Here is a 26,161-nt window from a genome sequence, read left to right on the forward strand (position 1 = left end):
ATATGTCATTTTCTGTGGGATTTTTTTTAATCATGTGCTTACCATGTTCCTGGCCTGAGTCTAAGAACTGATTATGACAATCACTGATATGGACATGGTCAAAACATTGTCTGTTTAGTGACGGGTTTTTTTGCTCATGAAGTGACCATGTTCTGCACAAATGACTTAAATGACTATGATGACCACTGATATGGACAAAGTCAGAACAAGGTTGCAACATGGTCATTTGTACATGTCATTGTTATAACTTTGAAGTGACCATAATCTAGATTAATTACCATAACCTGCTCATGATTTGGACATGGTCAAAACATGGTTAAAATGTGGTCTTTTCATTGCCTTGGATTTCTATGATAGTAAAACATCACCATTTCATTGCTGACCATGGTCCAGACATGGTCATCCATAATATGGCAATGGTAATGTCCGCAGGGTACCTAGAAAACAATATTTAAGCAGGCTTTCTGAAGTTAAGAGCAAGTTTATGCGTGAGCCATCATATTTCCCCGTGTCACAACCAAATTGGTAAAGCAATTATAAAGGAATTGAGACTAGTCATTGAAGTGAATATGTTCTAAACAGTTTAAAAGCACAGTTTTCTAAGTTCTTCCAGCGATTATGTCGCAAATAACAAGAAGAAACATTTTCCAATTCTTCCAAGTGAATATGCCTCGAACAGTACATAAGAACACATTGTTAAAGTACTCTGGCGAATATGCCGCGAACAGTTTGCAAGAAGAAAATATTTTCTAAGTTCTTCTGACGAATAAGCCGCGATCATTGGTCCTCCCGCGAACATCCCGTGATTAAACATCAAATCAATCGCAGGATGTTCACGGCTAGCCGCGAATATCTCGCGAATAGTTTCTGCGAATAGCTGTGTTCGCGGCATGTTCTCTAGATATTCGCGGCATGTTCACATATTTTCGTCTATTTCGTAAGGGTATATTTGATTGGAATGTTATTCCTCCGGGACTATCAATACTCACGTTTTTTACCTAAGACTATATATTAAATGTCAGAAAAAAATTGCAATCCCATATTTTGTGATAATACTTTTTAGAGAGTCTGGTAATCGTACTTGTTGTCGTTGCAGTATTTGTAGTAGCTGAAACACTAGTAGTGGGCTTTAGTATAAGTAATAGTTTGCTCTTTATTTTAAATAAACAATAAGCTTCCAGTTATATTTCAGATTTCACTGACTCTTTCGATACTGAATGTTGTGTTTTTCTTATTTCGATTCGATTATTAGACTTACTACTGAAAATGTAGCTCAAATCATCATACTTATAAGGATTTTTGTAATGCTGCTTTCTGGTTATTTCGTTGAATGCGCTCCATGATTATTCGTTCCCATGGCACAGACCGTTTAATTTCAAATACATGTATCTTGTTTGTTTCCTTATTTATAAACAAACAAATAGCTACTGAGTGATGTCGGGGAAAATCTACCCATAAAACTATTTCCCCTTTGCAGAAAAACAAACTGGAAAAATAGCACTGATGCTTATAAAACGGCCTAAACGTTGTGTTCAAATATGACGAAGATACTATGCATATTAATCCCACTTTTTACATTTGTGAACATGTTTCTTCTTTGAACATTTTTTGAAATTTCCAACAAACAAAGCCTCAAATAAATTAACATGTACACTCTACCACTTATTTAATAAATGTCAATACATATCACATATTTAATAAATATTAATTGGATTCTCTCTTTAATCCGACTGATATATCATTTACGTTTACCCCCTTGTATTGGCATCCTTAATATTATTATTATTATAAGTAGAAGAAATAATAATAATAATAATATTATTATTATTATTATTATTGTTGTTGTTGTTGTTGTTGTTGTTGTTGTTGTTATTATTATTATTATTATTATTATTATTGTTATTATTTTTTTTAATGTATGTTACTTAAAAATGTATAAAAAATATGTTCGCAAAGATTTCCCAATCTTTGTAGTGGTATTCAACAATATTATTTTCATTTTATATCAACATAAATGTTTGTGTACATACGCAAGAATGCGTTTGAACCAGCAATATAAATATATAATGGAAACAAAATGTTCTACAACACGCATACATTTGGCACTATTATAATTAAATGAATGACTATCCAAGTATTTATTTTTTAATGAATATAACTACAAATCTATCATAGCATGTATTTGTTTTTGCAGTTGATATCGCACACGAGCCTCCCAAAATGGCAAGACATTCGTCCAACCAAAAGTATGTAACTGATTATAAATATGCTCCTGCGGCTGTGGACTATGACGCCGACACGTGCAGTGAAACAGGCAACGAAACCGGGTATCAATGGTGGAGAAAGTCGTTCCCTTACAAGGTCACATTCACATACATCGAGTTTCACTTGCAAGCGGAACATGCAGGTATATGACGAAATATTAACTCCGCGTTTACAAATCCTCCGTAAAATATGTTAACTATAAAGGATTTCTTATTATGAACGGAGGTAATTGTTCGTACTAAAATACTTTTGATATGTAAATTAAACTATTCAATTAAAATTTTATCTTTATAAATCGCCTGGTCTGTTACATAAGTCGATATTGCGCAAAATAAAAAAAAATCAAATTGAAAATGTTCAAGACATTTGAAGGAATTTGATCCAATTGCCGAAATTATTGCCGAACTCCTCCTCCTCCTCCTTCATCATTATCATCATCATCATCATTCTCATCATCATCACCATCATCATGCTCCTCCTCATCATTACCATTTACAGGACGATTTGTCTATCCCTTGCTAGTCGCCGCATAGATGAAACCACAATGTCATTTTTTTGACAATTACCTAATTGACGAAACCGGTCACGTCTCTGAGGCAACATGCTTTTGCGGTGTCTTAGTGCTTCCATTATCTGTTTGTGTTCATTTGTGTGTTGTTTTATTTTGCTCCATTTCCAAATTGTAATTGTAATTAACATGCTGAATAACGGTCTCAACTCAAAATCGCTAAAACTGAAAGACTAAATTTGCTGTTAAATTCGAAAACCACAAATTTTGTATTGCAGTCCTCGTGAATTTCAGTTATTTTAAATATCTTAACCATCATACAAATTTCACTTACACGATGAAGCGCATTTCGCGGATCATGCGTCAGATTAGTATATCTATTTTTGTATTGCAGCATTCATGTCACACTATCGAGTAAGTGTTGCGAATGTTTCTGACTGGAACGACAGAAACGAGTGGCCAAAGGACATAACTTGTTACGAGACTCTTGTTAATGACTCCCGTTATCCACGAACCAGAGATAATCGAGCCGTATTAGGTGTGTTCTGTAACCAGCCCGTGGTGGGAAACACCATTCGCATTGAGCTGAGGAGATCCCATACACAGCTTGTTCTGTGCGACGTGTATATCAGTCAAGGTATATTTTCACATATCCCTTTGTTGTCTTGTTAATTCGGTACATGATACACATGAAAACATGTATATTTCTTTAAGAACTTATAAAGATATGTTGACATGTTTTTATTGAAACAACTAATACAGCATAAAAATCCAAGCGTATGTGACTGCTCGATGTAAGATTAATTTAAAAGGTGATCTCTGTAAGAAATAAAAAAGTTTGAAATTTGATACATTTAATTTTTTTTCCCTTACATCGTTTGCTATAGATTAATTTCTTTCATGAAATGTTACACGCGTAATTCTTACTTGTTTAACGACTTGCAATATGTGTACTTATACTGGTAATACATGTAGTGCATAGTTATCATGACATAAAGGTAAAGCCACTTCACTAAACACGCTGTATAGTACTGACTAGACATGTAATATGAAGCCAAGCCAGTATTGGGGACAAAATATAGCAATTCGTATATAGGTACATAAATAACGACTCTTTACATGTAGCGTTCTTTTCGATTCCTAATTGTCATACGCATGCGCGCACCGATGATGTCATTAATTAAAACAATAAGAACACCATTTTCAAGTTTTTGTGGATTGAACTACACAAAATATAGGCGATTCAAGTATGAACACAGTCTCACTCTACATTCAGCATGTATGATCAACCAAAATAATGGTTCACATGTGAAAAGTTACTGCAAGCGTTTTGTGATATTCGTGATCAATTTGTAATTTATGTTTGAATTTTGAGCAGGAGAAACACTAAAAACATTGCTGCGTTATCTACCTGATAGTCGATAGTAACTGAGAAAACTGGGGGTCAACCGTTGAGATTTTTTAATGAATTAGAACGTTTGGACGCCCCTTTAAATATATCGCAAAACTGGCACTCAGAACAAGAAATGGTCATTTTTGAATTTTATATGGAAGGTTGCATGGCACATAAAATGTCTCTACAAATGGAATATTTTCGGATTCAATAAACAGGCAAATAAAACCTCCAGCCTTTAATTATGATATTTACAGCCGAGATAACAGTTTATGTGCTGCTCAGTATCAATGTATCCCTATTAATGAGCAATGGTTCCTTGCCAATTGAAAATGTTGAAACCGCATACCTTAATGACATTCACAATATTTCATTGTGTTCAACTGAAATCATTGCGTTGATTTTTTTGAGTACTTCTCCTTTGTGTTGTATCTTTTGAAACCAAATAATGCCTAAGATTGCTTCTAATAAAACCTACTATCCATGAAACAAAAACTTGAATGATAATTAACAACTTTGCCACATACCAGTGAATAATATGGGGAGTACCAATCAGGCCACGGCACGGTAAAGTTATGTCGATCTGTTTCGGTGCTTCTGAGCGCAGGTGGCTGACCCTAATGTCAACAACATATAACGTCTGATCTTCTAAAGGCAGTTTCACTGCTTGATTAGTGACAAACACTTCAGATTGACCAACAAGCAAACGTATGCATGGAAGTTGGAGACATCTGCAAAGTCACATGTAAACCACTTGAATATTGTTATTGAAACGAACATATGCGTTTGCACGTGCAGACGAATGTAACCCAATAGACCGCCTGGTTGCAAATCCATTGCTTTGTTTCATTATATGTGCCACAAAGAAATGTCTTTACTTAATTAAGAGATTATTGTGCTCTTCTGGACAAGGAGCACACCTTTTGTCTCCTAGTGCTGCTTCTGGAAACGGACTGGGAAATATAATCCTTAAATATAAAAGACGGAAAATGTACGCGACTTAAACTAATTAAACAAACGCTAGTTCAAAACTATTATTTAAAATTTATGCGAAATAAATAGTTGTTTTTTTAATATATTTAATGCATTTTTTTCCATTAGTAACTGTTCTTTCCACAATAATGTGTTGGTGCAGAGCGCCCATGCCATTAAGTTCACTCGAATTATAAATCATACAATCAATGCTAAACAAACATAAATGTACAACTTTAAGACGTTTCAAAAATTATTTAGGCTGCCGAAAAGCAAAATTCCTTTTCTTATACATTTTTAAGTATTTCTCATCCATAAAACTTTTATCAATGCCTTAAGCGTGGTTAATCGTCAAGGTTTCTCGATTTATTATAAAACAGACTGAGCTATCTTTCTTAAATAGCTTTTAGTCACGTGCCCTTAAAATACAAGATTATAATTTTTAAAAAGCGCTTTTATTTGGAAGATAAGCGCCACAACTACATGACATGTTGCGTACAGGCACACATTATGTATGGTCAACACCTTACCTCAATTCAATGGTTTGTGGCTTTTAAGATATTTGTCTGAAGGTTAATATATATTCTTAAACTCTGTACTGCTTTATAATTTTTAGACTTTTTGATTAAGCGTTTATATAACTGTTTTCATTTTGAATTTTACTAAATTTCACTTTCTTAATAATTTACGTTTCAGTAAAGTGATTTAATGTTAAATACAAATAACATCGCAATGCGTTATGCTGTTGTGTTATTATACCATAATACCTCGAAGAATATTAACATGTTCGCTAAAAATACTATTCTAAAGCATATTAATGAAAATTAAATTTAATACGTTCTATTTTGAATGATTGGTCTGCTTTTATGTCATTTTTATTTTATGTTAGAATAACGGTTACAAGGCGACTCTTCTTAGCCAAGTGGGTGCCGAAAATAGCCTATTGATTATCCACTTGGTGTCCCGATTAGCTGAATATAACCATGTTTCAGATTTACTGATATATTGTTGACGCATCCCATGGAATTTGAAATATTAAACAAAAATTTGCAAAACTAGAATTTCGATTTCCAGTTTGTCAATTGTTTCCTTAGTACACATATGTAAAACAAAGTTGAAACCAAGATATCAGATGTAGGTATGACGGTCAATAAGTTCTAGTGAGGTGGGGCCGTGGTCTAGTGGTAGGATGCTGGTCTTTGAATCGGAAGGTCCCTGATTTCAATCCCGCTAAAAATACTGAATTTTCCTGAGCAGAACAAACATCCCACGCTTGCTCCTCTCCACTCAGGAGTATGAATGGGTACCTGTGAAGGAAATAGGCCAATTTACCGAGGCTGCATACTGCGCCGAATGTAAACGGACGACTAATATCCCAGTGATCGGGGGGTAAATGTCAAAGTCGATTGAAGATGAGTCTAGTATATTCACCCATTCATTTGCCTTTACCTTTAAATTGACAAAGCATGAAAAAACGTTGGATGATGCAAACTTCTGTGGGTGTCTTTATTGGGATTGTATTTTGGCATGTACAAAATATGTTCTCGCTCAATAATATGAGTTTGAATGATAGTATAGTTTTGTGTGAAGGTAACTTGCATGAATTCTTTATATAGGACTGCATTTGGGCCAGATTGGTCTATGTTAAATCGCTATTTCTAAAACGTTACCTTCAAAAACAGCACACAGGTTTTGTGTTGGCCATCAGTTAAGTTTTCATTAAACAATCTACGTATTGCAATCTTGCATAGAGGCTTAATTTTAGATTGTATATTATATTTATAAAAACATGAAAATTGGTTTGCGTCTAATATTTTGGGTTTAGATGAAGGTTTTGAATGTAATTTTGTAAAAACTACTTGATATAGTGCGAGCCTGGCATGGCAGTTCCTATTTGGCCAGTCGGATAAAATTCGAAGTCACTGATACAAAAAAAACGCTAAATAGCTTGAGTTTTATGGATTATTTTTAAGATAGTGTATGTGTTGGTAGCTTATATTCATGCTTGTTTGGGGTTGCATAATTATGAAAATCAAAGTAATAATTAAAGTGTTGAAAACCTGGTTTCATTTCGATGTCATATTTTTGGATGTTGATTATTAGAATAATGTGGTGTTTGTGGACTTAAATTTCTGCATTATTGAAAAATGTAACCACAAGTTGGAAAGCAGTGATATAACTAAGGATCCAATTATAGATATGCGCCCATGTGCATAGACGTGCGGGGAAATGCGTCTTGTGTATATAACTTCTCTATGTTTAATATCTTGGAAAATACGTTAAGTTTGGGACTAACATGTATTAAGCGTTAGGAATAGTCGCTTTTTATTTAAAAAAAAAATCATGTTAATTGCTAGTTCACATGCGATTATAATATTTATAAAATTGTTTGTTGTATTTTTAAATGTGTTAAGTCAAATTATTCTGCAGTAAATGTGTATTCTTCTTTCTTAGCTCACCTATGCGTGTTCATGGTGAGTTTTAGTAATCGCCTTTTGTTCGTCGTGCGTCGTCAACATGTTCATTGTTAACACTCTAGAGGCCACATTTATTGTCAAAGCTTCATAAATCTTGGTCAGACCATATGAACCAATAATATCCTGGAAGAAATCGGAAAGGGTTCCGGCTGGTTGAAAAACATTTCCGCCATTGGACGATGAAGTTTTTCTTATATGGCTTTTGTAAAACCTTGTTAACACTCTAGAAGTCTCGTATATTTCCAATTTTCGTGAAACTTTGTCAGAACATTTGTTCTTATGATGTCTTGAATGAGTTCTAAAATGGTTCCGGTCTGTTGAAAAACATGGTCTCCAGGGGGCGTGGCATTTTCCTTATATGGCTATGGTAAAACCTTGTTAACACTCAAGAAATGTGTACTCCAATCTTCTAGAAACTTGGTCAGAACATGTGTCACAATAATATATTGGACGAGTTACAAATGGATCCGGTTTATTAAACAACATGGATCCAGGAGGCTGGGCAGTTTTCCTTATATGGCTTTAGTAAAAACTTGTTAACACTCTAGAAGTCCTGTCTGTTGTCCAATCTTCACGAAACTAAATTAGAAGATTTGTTGTAATATATTTTAGATGAGCTCGAAAATGGTTCCAGTCTGTTACAAAACAGGAGGCGGGGCATTTTTCTTTTTTCTTTATTTGGCCATAGTAAAACCTTGTTAACACTCTAGAAGTTACATTTTATTCCGATCTGGATGAAACTTTGTCAGAATATTTGTTGAAATGATATTTGGGCTGAGTTCGAAAGAAATTGGGTCCGTTAAAAACATGGCAACCAGGGGTCGGGGCTTTTTTTTATTACATGGCTATAGTTAACCTTGTTAACACTAGAAATTACATTTAAGTCCAATCTTCATAAAACTTGTTCTGAAAATTTGTTGAAATTATATCTGGGCTAAGTTCGAAAATGGTTTGGGTTCGCTTTGGGCGGTACATTTTTATGGCGACATGTACAGTAAAACCTTGTTTACACTGTAGAAGTCACATTTATGGTCAAATCTTTATGAATCTTGGTCAAAAAATCTGGTGTAATGATTGCTCGGCTGAGTTCGAAAATGGATATGGTTCGTCGAAAACATGACACCAAATGGGCGGAGAATTTTTCCTTATATGACTTTAGAAGTCACATTTTAAGTGCAATCAAAATGAAAGTTAGACAGAACACGTGTTATATTGACATCTCTGTCGAGTTCTGAAATTCTTCCGGTTTTTGAAAAACATGGCCTCCGTTGGCCGGGGCAATTTTCCTTATATGGCTATAGTGAAAACTTGTTGACGCTATTAGCAAAATTTAATGGACAATCTGCATAAAACTTGTTCAGAACATTTGACCCAATTAAATATCGGCTGAGATTGAAACTTGGTCATGTGAGCTCCAGATGAGGTCGCTAGGTCAAATAAAAACATATCAATGCTCTTGAAGTCACCCTTTTGGTCCCATCTTTATGAATTAGCAGGCACTTTCTCAGAATAGTCTAGTTTCTTTCGATCTCAGGAGAGCGCCTTATGGCCCATTGCCCTTTTATTTTTGACGAGGACCAGCTGGTAGAGCGGTTGACTTTAAATCGCAGATTCGAGCCCGGTCACATAATGTGTATGCTCTTTTTATCTTAAACTTGATGGATATTGTTTAGTAATTGGTTATGTCCAAGATATCATTCTCTATATTCTTAGCTCGACTATATACTTAAGAATCAGAGCTTTTCTACTCGAACGAATGTCGACGCCGGCGTCGGTGTTCGCTAAATGCACTCGTAAAGTTAAACGTGCAATATCTCCAAAGTACTGTTTCTACTACAGGTGTTCATCAGAAAATCCACGATTATGTTCGGAGTCATAGTGTGAGGTCTCTAAATAAGTCCCATAAATCTGACTTGCAATTTAGCACAATTATTCACCATTTTGCAGTGAAAACTTGGTTTAAGATCAAAATAAAACATCTTCATATGTACTACGTATATTGCAAAAACTCTTCATATGTGTTCATGGTCCTCAGGAACATTCACCGACTCTGATCTGCTTGTTACTTTGAAACGTCCGTTTAAGGTTTTCGCGGAAGGTGCAATTGAGGTTTAAATGTGCATGCAACGAGTACATACCTCTATTACTAATCAGATATTTATTTTTAACTTCACACAGTTCTTATGGATTCTCACGCCGGTCGCCTACCAAAGCCAATAGGTCTGACATGCAATGTATAAGAGTAGTGCTCCTTATTTTACTGTTTGTACTTAAGAAATTCAGGTAAACGTTACGCTCAAAAATTTCTATCTCTAACTGACATGTTCACCTTATATAGGGATGCATTTGGGGCCAGTTGGGTCACGATCAGTATAAGGAGATAAATCGCTGAAATGTTGTGTGTATATAGGTTACACGCAAATCAGGATTATATTGCTATCGCGAACAGTTGAATCAATGTCACTGTATATTAAACAAGAGTTTCCGATCGAGAACGTTTGGTTGAATGAATATTGTGTCCTGCAATTTTGTTTTAGGGTTTCTTACATGCAGACATAGGGTTTAATTTGTAGTTTAGGCCACCTGGGTCTTGCTTGCAAAGTAAATAAAACTGTCTACTAAATAAATTGATAAAAAGTTGATAATCTACTTTCTTGGCATGGTCACATTACTCGTTTAAATGTATCCATCAACTTAAAGTTTATATTAAGTATATGATCACTCAATGCGTTCAGCTTCAAATATTCCTGTGTGGTCATTATATCAGGTGACTGACAATGAATGTACATTATATTTCAAAGCGGAAAGAAAGTCGAGCGCGCTCGCTTGCTTTTGTTGCCGTTACGTTTTTGTTTCAAAATTGTAATTGTTTGTTTGTTTTAACTATTATAACAGCTCATCATGGTGAGCTGTTGTGATCACTGTCCGGCGACGTGCGATGTGCGCCGTCAATTTCTTGCTTGTTACCGCTAAAGACGTTAAATTGATTGCTCAATCATATCTATAGATCGGGATCGATATTGGTTCATGTTTTTGACAAAACGAAATCAACATTGAAATCATAGAAAAGACTTGTAACACTCTAGAAGCCACATTTATAACTCAGTCTTGACGAAACTTGATCGGAATGTTTAATTTGGCAATATATAGGCTTGGTTCGACTCCGGGTCACATGTTTTCAAAGACAATGTCGCCAGATCAAATATTAAAAAATCATTGTTAGCTCTATAGAAGCAACACTATTTACCTAATCTTGATTAAATTTGATCATAATTTTGATGATCACAATATCTTGCACATGCTTGAATCTCAATCAAGAAGAGTAAAAAATGCGTCATAAGTTGAAGTTCGCGACAATTGATGTACCTTGAATTCAGGTGAACTACCCAGTGCCATGATGGCCCATTTGTTTTCATTGTAATTGGAATTGAATTGCCTAATAGGACCAACTATAAATATAACATAAAAAGAGTTAATGTATCTTTTTCAGAGATAAGTTTGTCATGTTAATACAAAACAATTTAATCACTATTTGATTTCAGACATGTATCAAAAGAATATATATATATGTATTTATTGAATATTTGGGAATGTAAATGTTGAATCTGTCTGTTATCTTGTTTCAAGAAGACAGTGGTATAGACATACTAAGCTGCATTATTTTAGCTTAATATTTTCAAGAATATATGAGTTTTAAAGTCCATGATTGTTGTGAGACAATTTTGTTTAAAATGGCATTGCATCATGTATTACTAAATAGTGACACTTGAAACTGCAGAAGTTATGCCCAGTTTAAGGATGTAAATTTTCTTCTATTTAAGAAATAGGCGCAATGTTTAATTTAACGCATGGTCGTGTTTGTAAACTAGTGTGATATTTAGTATTATATACTTTTCATAGTATACAAATATTTGTACTACATATAAAAGTAAATTATTTTCTTGCAATGTGCAGCAAGTTTTTCAACTTATATATATGATATTCTGACACAATATGTATTGTATACACTTAGCGTTCGAACAATTCTTCCGTCAATGCCAAATCCATATCTTCCAGCCGTATGCGACATGTGTGTCGGAATTTGGGCTCGTCTATAGCACATGACCGGTTAGTCCATATAAACGTACTCCCAAAGCCTTTGATGAATGTTGCTATGACGGCTCTGGGAGTCCATATGCACCCCTTCGTATACACAATATACAGATTTCATGCGCATCACTAAACAGACGTCGTTCGTGACCAATTAAGGAGGGCGATGAATTAACTTCATAAACACATTAAGTTAACCTGAATGGCAGCCTACGGACGTTATCCTATGCATGCAACCTAAAAAGCACGACGATGTTTCAACCCACTACTCGCTGTCATTTTCATTTTGAAATTTGGAACAGTGTTGTATTGAATATAGTTATCGACTTAAGGTTACATCACACTTATTTCGTATAATGACCAACGAAGCCTTCTATATGTAAATATTCTTGGTGGGAGCTCTACGACACGAAATGATGCTAATAAAATATTTCACGATAGTGTGTTTTCAGTTCACATTTGAATTAATAATACAAGCAGACTACAATATTCTCAGCGCCAGAGCGTTGTACTTAAAGCCACACACATTGAAATGAAATACATGTCAATCAATACATATAGATACAATTTGAAAGTGTGCAAAATTTTCTATAAATATAAAGCCTAGTTAGCAAGTAATTTTTTTTTTTATTTTAAAACCGAAAGTAGGATTCCTATATGTATACGTCCATTTTGACAAACGCGATTATTTTTAAGATTTAAAGCGCAAAATAGACGGATTTCTACCTTGTAACCACCAGATATATTTTAATTGGCATAGATAAAACATGTTTCTTATTTATACTTTAATTTACTATGCCAAAGGTGTGTGGCTTTAAAGGCGGTGTTCTCATATTAAGTTATTACGTCCGTATTGTACTTTAGATCATATACGTATTGTTGTTTTCTATTATGATATACTTTTTGGCGAAAGTATTTTTTTTTTTTCGATATTGACCGTTAAGCATGTAAATGTAAAAAAGCTTTAAACAAGCCTTAGTTCCACCAGTGGAATAGTTACCTTACTTTAATTAATGCCTTTCATTCAAACCGCGAGGTATCAAGGTCAGTTTGCAGGCAGTACCAGAAACGTTACGTAAACGTTATCACATTAACTCGGTGAACTTTCATCAGTGAGATTGCGTGTGATACAGCTAAAAAATGCACAGAAAACGGCATTCGCTATCTTTGATCTCATCGGTATAAAGCTTTTAATCTTCTTCAACACCAACCACAATCAAAGCCGTATATATCTTTCTAAGATTATTGTTGGTTGTAATTCCATTGTTTATTTGTATTGTAAACATGATATACTTTGCATCTATCAGCATCTATCAGCAACCCTCTGGGTTATAAAGCTGAGGGTTGAATTATTGCAACGTATGACCGGTGTGAATGTCTATTGGGATTCAAAGGACCTTACTGAGAATTATGTAAGTTAACAATCATTGAAGAAGTTATGCAAACTCTATGTTCAGCTGTTTTTGCTGCATTGTTTAAATTTACAAACAGTGAGAAACCAGAATGTACATATTCCATGAATTAGAGCTACCTTCTGTTTCGCCTTTTGAGTATGTATTCACGTTTTTATCCCCCGACATAGTCGGAGGGATATTGTTTTGGCGTTGTCCGTCCGTCCGTCCGTCTTTCCGTCCGTCCTTCCGTCCGTCCGGCACTTTTGTGTCCGGAGCCATATCTTGGAAGTGCTATGGCGGATTTCATTAAAACTTGGTATGAGTATATATATGGATAAGAGGATGATGCACGCCAAATGGCAGTGTACACCATCTGTTAATAACGACATTACGACCGTTTGTATCTTGAAAAAATGCTTTTTACTATAAGCTTAGAGCTTTATATCCATTAACACATGAGACAGAGCCATGAAACTCGCCATAGTTGTTCTCAATCATCTGGGGTACTTCACATTAAACACCCATAATCATAGGGGCAAAGGTCAAGGTCACACATTGAGGTCAAAGGTCAAAAATTCTTAACTTTAAAGACTCGGACATTGAAATTACTTTCTAATCCAATAACATATAACATCATCGTTGGTTACAAACCTCCTAACTTTTCAGTTCAAATGTTTCTCAAAAGTTTACAGGCACATATAAGAAATCTACAGAATCTAATTATACTGGGTGACTTTAATCAGACTGAAAACACTGAACTCTTCAACAGATTCTTACAGGAGTGTTCTCTCCAGCAATATATAACCACTCCCACCTACAGCCTTGGAGACACATTTGATCTTATCATCAGAAACCTGCAAGACCTTCATTAAATTACAAAAGCTGTCCCATATACAGACCACCACCTTGTTGATGTTAAACTAGATATCCCTGGCAATGACAATAAGTAGGCACAGTAGGTAATATCCCTTAAAGTGTCAGATTCATGTGTATTTTTTTGTTGCTACCTATTATATTTATGAAGTAAACCATCATCCACTCAAACATCATCATGGAGACGATGAAATGATTTACAAAGTGAATATATGTGACTAATCATGTTTCCAAAATGATACCAATGAATCCCATACTCAATGAAGGATGATTAACCTTAAGAACTTATTTATTTTATTTCCACTTATGGCATGGCGGATGTTGTGTTCACTCTGCAACACTCTGAAAATTTAGTGTATATTAAAGTGATATTATGGGCATATTTCACTGTTGTATTGAGCTGAAAAGAATTAATCGGTCAAAAGAGTAAGTTAAAATTAAAAACTGACCAAGTACCTGCAACTCATCTTGCTACCAGTTGTTTATAAAATATATATATTATATCAAACTGTTTGTCTTTGGTTTGTCAAGCTCATCCGTCATCAACATTTTCCTTGTGAACATTCTAGAGGCCGCATTTAATTCCCTATTTTAATGACACTTGGTCAGAATGTTAGTTCCAATGATTACTTGACAAACTTTAAATTTGGATCACGGGATCTCAAAGTAGGTTAATAAACTCATTAAAGAATTTCTCTAAAATCCACATGTATTGCCCAATAGTTATGAAACATAGAATATTTGTACCATTGATATCTCTACAAAGTTCAAATGGCCATGTTTGGTCCACAGTTAAGGAACAATAATATTAAAAATGCTATTTAGGCCAGATTTTTGTTGCTGAATCATCATGAATCATGGTCAGAATATTTATTCCAATAGTATATTAAGCACAATGGGATTCAAAACGAGGTCACAAGCTTAAACTTAAGAAAAAACTTATGAACAAGTGAGAGGCCACTTGTATTTACATTAAACTTGTTAAGACAAAACTTTGTTCCAGGGATGTCTCAGATGAGTTTGAATCTGGGTCTTTTGGGCAACAATAGGTCATCAGGTCAAATAAAAGATTTCATAAAACATGCTCTGAACTTTTTTTCTAATCAAACCGCTGATGTGTTAGATATTTTTCTTTTCCACTGAAAATATGACCGCCATGACGCCTTATCTAGAAGCCCCATTTTTGACCCACTCAATATGAAACTTGATCAAAATGGAAAAAAATGTGTTTCCAATTTGGAATGCAATGAAGTTGAATTATGTGTGCACATAAGCAGTATCAAAACTTAATATGTTTATTTTCTTAATGAATTACATAAACCATATTTTCCCAAATTACAGATCCAGCAAAATACCCACCCAATGAGCTGAAAACCAATTCGTTTGCGTGCGAGAACAGATTCGTGAACCTGTATTGCAAGGAGGGTCATATCCGTGTGCTGCTCGCAAACTATGGAAGATTCAGCCGCAACGTCTGTGGGAAGAATGGCATTGACAGAGACTGGAACGTCCAGTGTAGCGCGAAGGACTCCATACGCATTGTTTCGGAAAGGTAAACCTTATACACGTCATATACTTATTTATGATGAATTTTAATTTTAAAGTTACTTGTATGAGTTTTAAGCTTCTTATTTAATAGCAGTTGCCTAGATCGGGTTCGACAAATATAAGGGGTCATAATGTGAAATATTTAACACATTGATATTAAAGTTAAAATGTTTCAAGACTTTTCATTGTTAAAACATTTAGTTTGATTATACTGAGTCTTAACAATAGAATGTTCACAAGTAATTCTCTAAAGGGCCAGTATTGTGCAGAAATGTTAATTATATTTTTTTTTATGACAAAACATTAATTTAAAACAGATTGTGAATTAACTGTACTCTTGCTTTTGAACAAAACCCCTGGAATACTGAAACTGAATAAGGAACCAAACGCCTTGAATTCCTTAAAGCATTTATGATAATCAACTCCCTGTCCATCACATTGGCTAAATCCCGATTTGTTTGAAAAAGTGACCTTTCAAACAATACCCATTAGAATTAATATGGTATCAGTAATAATTTGCTTTGTAAGTATGAATGTGGTGTTTTACAGATTAATGAATGTTTGTGTCTAATGTAATATGTCCTGTCATTGCATTTTTTCAAGTCTTTTAAAGCCAATATTATTATAACTACTTTCACAAAAATGTTTGCAATTTTGTAGGTGCGATCATAAACGATCATGTGATGTACAGGCCTCAAATGCCATATTTGGTGACCCTTGCCCATTCACCCCAAAATATCTGGAGATTGAATATTTCTGTTATCATGGTAAGGTCCCGTTGCTAAGGTAGCATGATATACCCACCACCTTGCAACCAGTATTGACCATTGTACAGTGTAGAGTTTAGAGCATTACAAGCACATATTTTATTGCATCATGTATGGTATTAATATTGTGTTGTTTTTTCTGTCCTTTCATTCCTTTGTATTCCTTTTATTTAACTTTAAAAATATGTTGTAATTTGTTTATTAATTAATAATACACTATAATGGTACACTAGTTAAATTTTTTATAGCTGAATGTATTGTGTTCTTTACACGTTATACTAAATACTTTTGATAGTTTATTTCTAAGTCAACATATTGACAAATAATTAATTACTATATTCTCACAAATCCCTATGGACCAATAAAACGTTTAGAATGATGACTACAAAAGTTACCCTTCATTAATAAATGTCCAAAAGAATGGTTTTTGATGCATTCATCTTATGAAGGTTGGGGTATGTTTTCCAAAATGTGATCAACACGTGTCTTTTTATGTCCCCCAGTCTATACTGGGGGACATATTGTTTTTGCCCTGCCTGTTTGTTGTTTGGTTTGTTTGTTGTTTTGTTGGTTTGTTTGCGTCAAACTTTAACATTGGCCATAATTTGTTCAATATTGAAGATAGCAACTTGATATTTGGCATGCATGTGTATCTCATGGAGCTGCACATTTTGGGTGGTTACGATCAAGGTCATCCTTCAAGGTCAAAGGTCAAATATATGGAGGGAGGGACATAGTGTTTCACAAACACATCTTTCTTGTTTCTGTTTTTTCTTGAACATTTGGATTTATTGTTAATTTGGAAGCTAATATATGTTTGTTGGCACATCAGAACTTAAGCAAAGCCAAGGATGAACCTGCCCAGCCCAACAGAGTGTCATATCAGTGTAATGTGGAATCAGAAAAATTAACAGGATTAAACTTAATATATTGATCATCGGCGCTTTAATGGGTGTGATATGGGTGTGATAATCCCGCCTGCACGATAAGCCAAAGTGTTAGCAAACGTCTGCCATTGATTAATTGCAAAGGGACTTCCAATAATTACAAAACCTGTTCTTGTGGAATTATTGCAGGGGAATCTTAGTTTAACAGTGTATGTCAATATAATAAGCTGTCTATGAACCATCTGGCATAGCATGCATTCCAGTGTTAAATATTATGGCATTGATCATGTTTGAACTTTTGAACTATGATTCACATGTTTCATAATTGTGATGTAGTTTGTTTGTTGATGAATTAACTTTGAACAATACAGTCGGTGTAATTGTAATATCATTTTAATTGTTATACTTTAAAATTGGCAACATAAGTTTGTCTTAAATGTTATTGATGATCTTATGTTATTTTTTATCTTGAATTATTACACTTCATTATGATGAATGAATGATTACCCGTATATTTATTTCGTAATTTGAACAAGAGCCTTGTTAACAAAACAAAATGTGTTTGCTTGTATGAGAACATTTGTTTAAGAGAGTAGAATAATATTTGTAAAACACGGCACCTGTGTCGTCTATTTATATTTCAAGGATCAATTAGTTATAGAGTGCTGGACTTATGCTGTAGAGAATAAAATATATGGAAATGAAAGAAAGGGAGGTAATTAACAAAAGGAGACTATAAACAGTTACTGTTCTTGATCACTGTATTTTTCCTTAAACGTGCAATCTAAAAAAACACTTTCACCTTTTGGCGGGGGGGGTATGTTTTAAGTTTCAAGAACAACCCTGAAATACTATTTGAAGTTCAACTTTGGACAAGAATTTAATGTTAAATTATTATTATGAAGGGAGTTTGAAGTAAATCCCTTAAGTAGATTTGGAGTTATGCTCCGAACACAAATTTAATATTAAATGAACACACATTTACTATGAAATTAAATGAAGGGTTTATGTTTTAAGTTTCAAGTGAATCCCATATAAAGAAAGGGTTTATGTTTTAAGTTTCAAGTGAACCCCTTATATAGAATTAGAGTTATGCTTCGGACAAACATTTACTTTGAAATTAAATAAAGGGAGATAATAAAAAACTAAGGTATATAGAGTTATGGTATTTGGTCACTGCACTCTTCCTAGTTGTCATCTGTTTATATTTGAAGTTTCAAGTTAATCCCTTCAGTAGATTTAGAGTTAATCCCTTCAGTAGATTTAGAGTTAGAGCTATTCAGTGGCCAGGTCACTGTCTTCCCCCCAAAACATTGATTGACACTACCATGAACACAGGCATTCTATCACAACTCACAATTGACATCACACATCATAATTAATGCAAATCACTTCCAAGACATTTGGTAATCCCAAATTGAGATTGCATACAAAATAATGAATGTCAATGCCTTGTGCAGAAATTATTAGACATTTATAAAATAGGCCCCCACTTTCCTTGCATGGAGACAAAGGACACTTAGAAAAATTCCAATGAAATTAAAAATGTGACCTTTATTACAATAATGGGGAACAATGCAAACACTGTACAAAGGATTAAAGGGCCCAGTTGAAATTTATACTTGGCTGTCCTTTTTAATAATTTTTAAAAATGGCACGAACATTATGATATTTGTTCTTTCCAGACTTTCCATTATAGCTTTATTGACAGGATATTGGTAAAATGTCCATGCTGATTATTGGTGTAATAAGTCATAAGTCAAACACCCACATATCTTATTAAGATTTAAAAATCTCATCTTTACGAACGATGCAGTTTAATTGAAAGTACAATTTCGAACAATAAGGCTGGATATTTATTATTATCCCCGCCGAAATTTTGGAGGGGGATAAAGTAATAGTCTCCGTCTGTCTGTCCGTCCGTCTGTCCGTCAGTTTTTCCGTTCAAAACTTTGTCCATAATCTATTCAATGGATTTACTTTAAACTTAGAATATAAATAGATGGAAACTAGGAGAAGTGCTGTGACCAAAAAGCATAACTCTATCTACCTTAGTTTTTTAAAAATCTTCCTTTATATAATTTCGAAGTAAATTTTTGTCCGGAGCATAACTTTAAATATACCGAAGGGATTTACTTGAAACTTGAAATATAAACAGATGGAAAGTGAAGAAGTGCAGTGACTTAGAACCATAACTCTATCTATCTTATTTTTAATTATCTCCCTTTATTTATTTTCAAAGTAAATTTTTGTCCGGAGCATAACTCTAAATCTACTGAAGGGATTTACTTGCAACTAGAAATATTAGTGAACATGAACCATGACTCTATCGGCCGTAGTTTTTTAATTATCTCCCTTTATTTAATTTTAAAGTAAATTTGTATCCGTTTTGTCCGGGGCATAACTCTAAATCTACTGAAGGGATGAACTCTAAATCTACTGAAGGGATTGACTTAATTTCGGAAGGGGATATGGTAATAGTCTGCGTCCGTCTTTCCGTCCCTCCTTTCGTCCGAAACTTTGTCCAGAGCATAACTCAAATCTATTCAATGAATTTACTTAAAACTTAGAATATAAACAGATGGCAACTAGGTGAAGTGAAGTGACCAAAAACCATAGCTCTATCTACCTGAGGTTTGGAATTATCTCCCTTTATATAATTTCAAAGTAAATTTTTTCCGGAGCATAACTCTAAATCTACTGAGGGGATTAACTTGAAACTTGAAATATAAACAGATGGCAAGTAGGAGAAATGCAGTGACTAAGAAACATAACTCTATCTATCTTAGTTTTTGAAATATCTCCCTTTATTTAATTTCAAAGTAAATTTTTGTCCGGAGCATAACTATAAATCTACTGAAGGGATTTACTTGAAACTAGAAATATAAACAGATGGCAAGTAGGAGAAGTGCAGTGAACATGAACCATAACTCTATCGGCCGTAGTTGTTTAATGATCTCTGTTTATTTCATTATTTAATAGTAAATTTGTATCCGTTTTGTCCGGAGCATAACTCTTAAACTATTATTCTACTCTCTAAAACAAATGTTCTCATACAAGCAAACACATTTCGGCGGGGCTGGCCATGTAAGCATGGCTCTTGTTCAGGCTTTAACACAGTTGTTGATGTTATAAAGAAATACGTGGGACTGTAAAGAAATGTTGGTTTATAATTGAAGTGCTTTTTTCACAATTATTTGTGTGCATCATTTAGGCTTCAGCATATACAATTCAAATCAACATATGTGCCCCATTCTTGGAGAACCGGTTATGATCTAACGAATATGCCTGATTTTACCAAGCCACGAAATGTCATGTCACTTAAATAAAGTGAGTGTATCATACATCTGAAAAATCTTTTACTGAAAGCTGGGTGTGTTTTATTAGCTGTCATCTCCTGATAGCTGATTCACAAGAGAAAATGTCAACTGATTTTTCCCTTTGGTCACACTCCCATGTTCTCTCTGTCATTTGTCTGTCATCACTGCAGCTATTTATTGTTGTCTAAAAGATTGGATCCATAAAGGAAGCCTTTGATGTTTTCCAATCAAAGTTGTATATCTGTTGTGTTTTTTTCAGTTCCCTGAAAACTTGATATTGTGTTGCCTCATTTTACAGTGACAATGAGCAAATGCTCTGGAAACTGTGTTTGGCCTCAATTCGGTTTCAATCTCCTTTGAGATTTGGTTTTTATAGCTTGTGTAAAGGATAGTTTGATCTTTATAAAGCCAGAGAATACTGTCAAACTTTCCTTCAATTAAGTATATTATTGTTGACTTTTTTACAGCTTCGCAAATGTGTTCAACACTGATCGCATCAGATTTGGAATATATTGGTCTTTATTTGAATCTTGCTTGTTGAGTACCCTCTAATTATAAAACAATTATTGATTTAATTTCAATTAATATTAAAATATATTGTGACCTTTGCAATTAATACTTTAATTACAAAAAAAGATGTAGAAATTGAGCCGTGTTTTACCTTCAACCACTTTTGACTTTTATGACATAACATTGTCATTTTATAAGACCACAGTAGACCACGTCTTGCTTAACAAACAACAAGTTCAAACTTCATCCTATTTGTAGTTGCTTTTCTCAAAACAAAGTCTGATATTTGATGTTGTTGTGTCTGTGTTGTTTTATGCTTTATGTGATTAAGCTTGTGGTTTTGTGTCTTTCATGCTCATATTTTGTATGTGCATGCTACAGGTTAAATAACTTTCAGGGTAATTTTCCAGAACTTATTAACATTTCTTTGCACAAAGAAAATAATAATGTAACATGCACTACTATACAATTATAAATCTCAGTCACTTAATCGGGCATTTATATTGTTTTGTACATGTTGTACTAAGAAAGTAAGCGTTTTTATGCGTAACGATGAAAGGTTTCCTGCTAAACCAGTGCAATACTATCAACATGCAAGGCTGTATGTATGCCAGATGAATATAATATTTATTTGTCATTAAACATGTAGTGCATTGTGCAGTTCAACATGTATAGAATCGTGTTTGGTAGAAAATATTGGGATGGAAAACTTATTGGTTAAGAATCTTCTAAAGAAATTATTATCATGCGCTAAAGGCGGCGGGATATGGAATTGGCGTTGTTCGTCAGTCCATACGTCCGCCTTCCACACAATTAATTTGCGGGAGATATCAATTAAATAAATTTGCTTGTTATTTCTATTTCTATTATTTTTATATTTGATATCGTTTCTGTTGATTTATCAGCTGGTTGTGTTAAACCTGAAGGCGATTTAGTCAATATGGAAAAGCAGTTCTATGATGACGGTGAGACTATCAGTATAACCGATAGGAACTGTGAAACTGGATACGTTCCGAGTTCCGGAGACATAACACTTACCTGCAGAAGTGGACAATGGTCGAAGGAAATAAGCTGTGTGCCAGGTCTGTATCCTAATTAATATGTTATTTTTGTTTATAAAAGTACGCATTCGGACAGGTGACCGACATATAGCATATTGTAATGATTATATTATGCACCAATTTTTGAGTATAAATTCCAATAGAAAAGGAGATGATTTCAGAATTCATTAATTTTGGAATAAAGATTAACAAACTTAAACTTATTTACAGTGATTACAGAATAAAAATATATTATCTACATACATTTTGTAAATTCTAGAACTGTACATAATTGCGGACACTTTTACTGATTGAGTGTTTACATCAGAATGTGATTATCTGTCAAAGGATTATTGTATAGTCTACATATAGCTATATTCTGAAATAGTAATTGAAATGGTTCAATGTTGAAAGTTGGCTACGCATTATTGCATGCACGTCACATTTACTTCATATGACACCTTGCTACAAGTAATATCTATAAAGATGTATTTTTTGATCGTTCAATTAAATACGCCACAAATTCATAAGTATCATAGATTGAGATAATATTTTATGTTTTAAATCAATGTGAAAATCTATTTTAATGCTGTAACCGACTTATGTCTCCGTAAATTATTTTTATCTGGTATTACTAAATATAGGTGAGTATCGATCAAATAGCGGACAGATAATCGTATCGTCGAGAAATTTTCTCAATGGATAATGTATATCAACTAGTTGTTCATTCTTATAAACACTTGGACAGATGATGCTTTATCCAATTCTTCATAAGACGTTACATTTTACATGCACTGGGGGTGAACTATATTTGGTCGGAATATACTAATGTTTTTGCACTTCTTTCACTAAGCACTAATACGCGATTACTAATGACACATACAACTTACCGTTCAGCCTAACACATTTCATAATGATTTAGTTTTCAATAACGACATTATTTGCACATGAATTTTCTGAAATTTTAATCTATGATTGATAAATTCATGCTTCACTTTTGTTAATGTACTTGCAATTCATGTCTCACCGTTGAACATATGGGATGTCACATTTATGATTCATTCAGGGTACATATATATAATGAATTAATCTAAAATCAGTTAGAATTATTCGTATTTTGTTGACCACAATACTTTGTGTCCGATTTAAAGCGATATTATGGGCATTTTGCACTGTTGAGTTGAGCTGAAAATAATTAACAGGTCAAAAGAATTAGTTAAAATGTGGTTACTGACCAATTAACTGCAACTCATCTTGCTACCAGTTGTTTATAAAAAATATATTTTATATATCGATATTCTTACGTGACCCACCCACTCCTCTTAGCCGAAATGATCCGTAAAACAAAAATTCTTCTTTGTGTCGTATACACTAAATAGTATTGTTTTAGTATGTTGATGCTACATTAACAAATATAAGTGTATATGAAGTGAAGCACCAAAAATAAACAACGGTTGCGATAGACACCTATAAACTGTTAGATGCCCATAATATCACTTTAAAGGTACCGAATAAAATGGGTTCGTAACCAATCATATAGTTCCTTATGTATTCTATTTATGACAGATAATACAAATTGTTATCTCAGGGAAAATGGCAAGGAAAATTGTGCCTTGGAGTATGATTATATTGTGGAAGTGATCATCTTGGTATACACTGTGTTTTCATATCCTTCATTTACCTTTTTTCTAGAGATACCCGACTCCTGTCAATATTTTTACCCGTAAATCTTGGTGTTTTTATTGAAGCTACCAATTATAAAATATGCGTTGTCACTGCTGATACATTTGGAGCCGGTACAGACGGAAACGTGTACATTAGGCTGAAAGGAACAGCTGGGGACACTGGGAATATAGGGCTTCCTGGACGATTCGATCGAAAAAGCACTGAATACCAAAACATGTTCCTTCCTGATGTAGGAACTGTACGTTTTATTAACAGATGTTTATGGATTTCTCGTTGTGGTGACTGTTCTCTTAAAACAAAGTAAAAATAAGTTCTAAATAATTAACAGGTATTTTTGGTACGTAATATTAAAGTAAAGTATGAGTTTCATCGTTAGTTGTAATAGCATTTTTATTGGAATGTGAGATCTATATTTACATATACCGGTACAGTTATTAATAAAAAGTGTTCATGCAACTGTACTCTGACGAATAGGCTACATTACTAACAATAATATACTTACACAAGTCAATCACATGTATATACATCTTTTGTTCGACAACATGACAATTATAATAGTCAAGTTTGGCATTTGATTTCATTTGATTTGATTTAATTTCATTGCCCGTACTCTTTTTTTTTTTGTTCAATACATTTTCAAACTATTGGCTCGATTTTTCACTTACAATTATTATGACATTTATATGTTATAAATTAAACATGTTATAACAATTAAACAAATAACTTTCGTCAAATGCGTTTTTAAAAATCAAAAGCGATTTGCCCACGTGAAAATAGACACATGATATAGTTCACCTGTATGCTGATATTTTTACCTTTACTTCAGATCATATCAGTTGATATTGGAGTTACAAGGCGCACATTTTTGGACGGATGGATACCCAGTCAAGTGACTGTATATGATCAACTGCGAAATCAGATTTACTTGTTTCAACATGATGAAACTGAATTGGAAAATAGATCAGTAACACTTCAACGGAAAGGTTATTTTCATATTTTAACATTTTATTTTACAACCGATTGGTAGTTGTCATGTTAACATAATATTTATATTGGTAAAACATTTACAGCGATTATAAAACATAATCTCACTGTAATCATTATATATGAGACTATAAAGCTATATATACATTTAACGTAATCTCCCATTGCCCTCACCCCATCCCTACTACGTTATATATGTATATATAGTCTAATACGTAGATGCGTGTCTTTCTCTAGTTATGTGTATAGCATTTTGACTGTATACCCAAGTAAGTCATATTTAGTGATTATATGATAACATTACGTTGACTGCCTATATTTTCATACTTCATTTGTCAATTCTGAATATTCGTGTGTGTTTCAGGATGTGTTTTTTCATATACGGTGGAAAGTGGATATATCACGGAAACAGGACAAGATTTTAAGTACAAATACGGTATCAATACGGTCTTCGAGTGTGTGATATTCTGTTTTGATAATAACTGTGTTCAAGCTGAGTACCGGAGTGGGGACAAATATTGTGGAATTCAAACACGTATCAAGAAGCGTGTAATTAAAAGGACTGATGATGCAATTCTTATGATTACACTGCACTGTATGGAAACGTGACACTCAAATATATACACGAAACATTATGTGTTGGCACAATTTGATAAAAATCGAACAACTAAACCCTCAAAAAGATACATGTGAGGAAAGGAACCCTACTAGCCAAGCTATCGTTCCAATCCTATAAGCTTGAGATGCTTGTAACTTATGTTATAAAACACATTCGTGAATAAATATGTTTAAACCAATAAGATAAATGGGTACATATTGATTTTACCTCAAATTTTAGGGTATATTATTTATGACATCTTTGGCTTGTTTGTCTGAATTATATTGCTAACATGTTGAACTGCTTTTTAGTAACAAAAAATTTAACCAATGAAATCCTGTAAGTAAATGTATGTTCAGAAATATTTGTATACTTAACTGTTGAAACGCTTTTATCAGAAATGCGACATAATTGTTTTTAATGTAAAACTTTTATTGCGGTTGTATTGTACGATTTATTCTTGGCAAAAGGTTTTTTGTGTGCGTTTTGAGGCAAATATTTTAATCAATTGAAAACTTCATGCGTACAATTTCATTAAAGCATCCGTATAGAATGAAATTGTTTGTGCGTATTCATTTTTTTTGTTCCTTTTACAATGTATGAGTTATGCAATATATCATGATTATCGAGATAATAAACGAATGTGCTCACAATATAAGCGAGCATGCCTTTACATACATATGAACGTTATAATTAAATGAAGCATGTAGGCAAACGGTATTGAACAATCAGAGGCTTATTAGCAAGTTCTTCTGCTTCATAGTCAGAATGATGGTGCGTTGAACAAAAATACATTATGATTATTGTAATAACATTATTGTCGAAAAAGTAAAAACATGCCACACAATAA

The 26,161-nt window shown here is 33.7% G+C and overlaps 1 protein-coding gene across 1 annotated transcript in view; it reads left to right on the top strand.

The window, feature by feature from the left end:
• Nucleotides 1-26,161, top strand: part of LOC127842835 (fibrillin-3-like) — a 145,606-nt gene extending 119,445 nt beyond the window's left edge. The window contains exons 46-53 of the mRNA XM_052372586.1: nt 2,195-2,407; nt 3,168-3,410; nt 15,313-15,523; nt 16,180-16,286; nt 21,909-22,085; nt 23,792-23,967; nt 24,556-24,712; nt 25,078-26,161. Of these exons, the coding sequence (XP_052228546.1) occupies nt 2,195-2,407; nt 3,168-3,410; nt 15,313-15,523; nt 16,180-16,286; nt 21,909-22,085; nt 23,792-23,967; nt 24,556-24,712; nt 25,078-25,322 (1,529 nt within the window). The 3' untranslated portion in view covers nt 25,323-26,161. The remainder of the gene's footprint in view (nt 1-2,194; nt 2,408-3,167; nt 3,411-15,312; nt 15,524-16,179; nt 16,287-21,908; nt 22,086-23,791; nt 23,968-24,555; nt 24,713-25,077) is intronic.

Source organism: Dreissena polymorpha, chromosome 8, assembly GCF_020536995.1.
Source record: "Dreissena polymorpha isolate Duluth1 chromosome 8, UMN_Dpol_1.0, whole genome shotgun sequence".
Lineage (NCBI taxonomy): Eukaryota > Metazoa > Mollusca > Bivalvia > Myida > Dreissenidae > Dreissena > Dreissena polymorpha.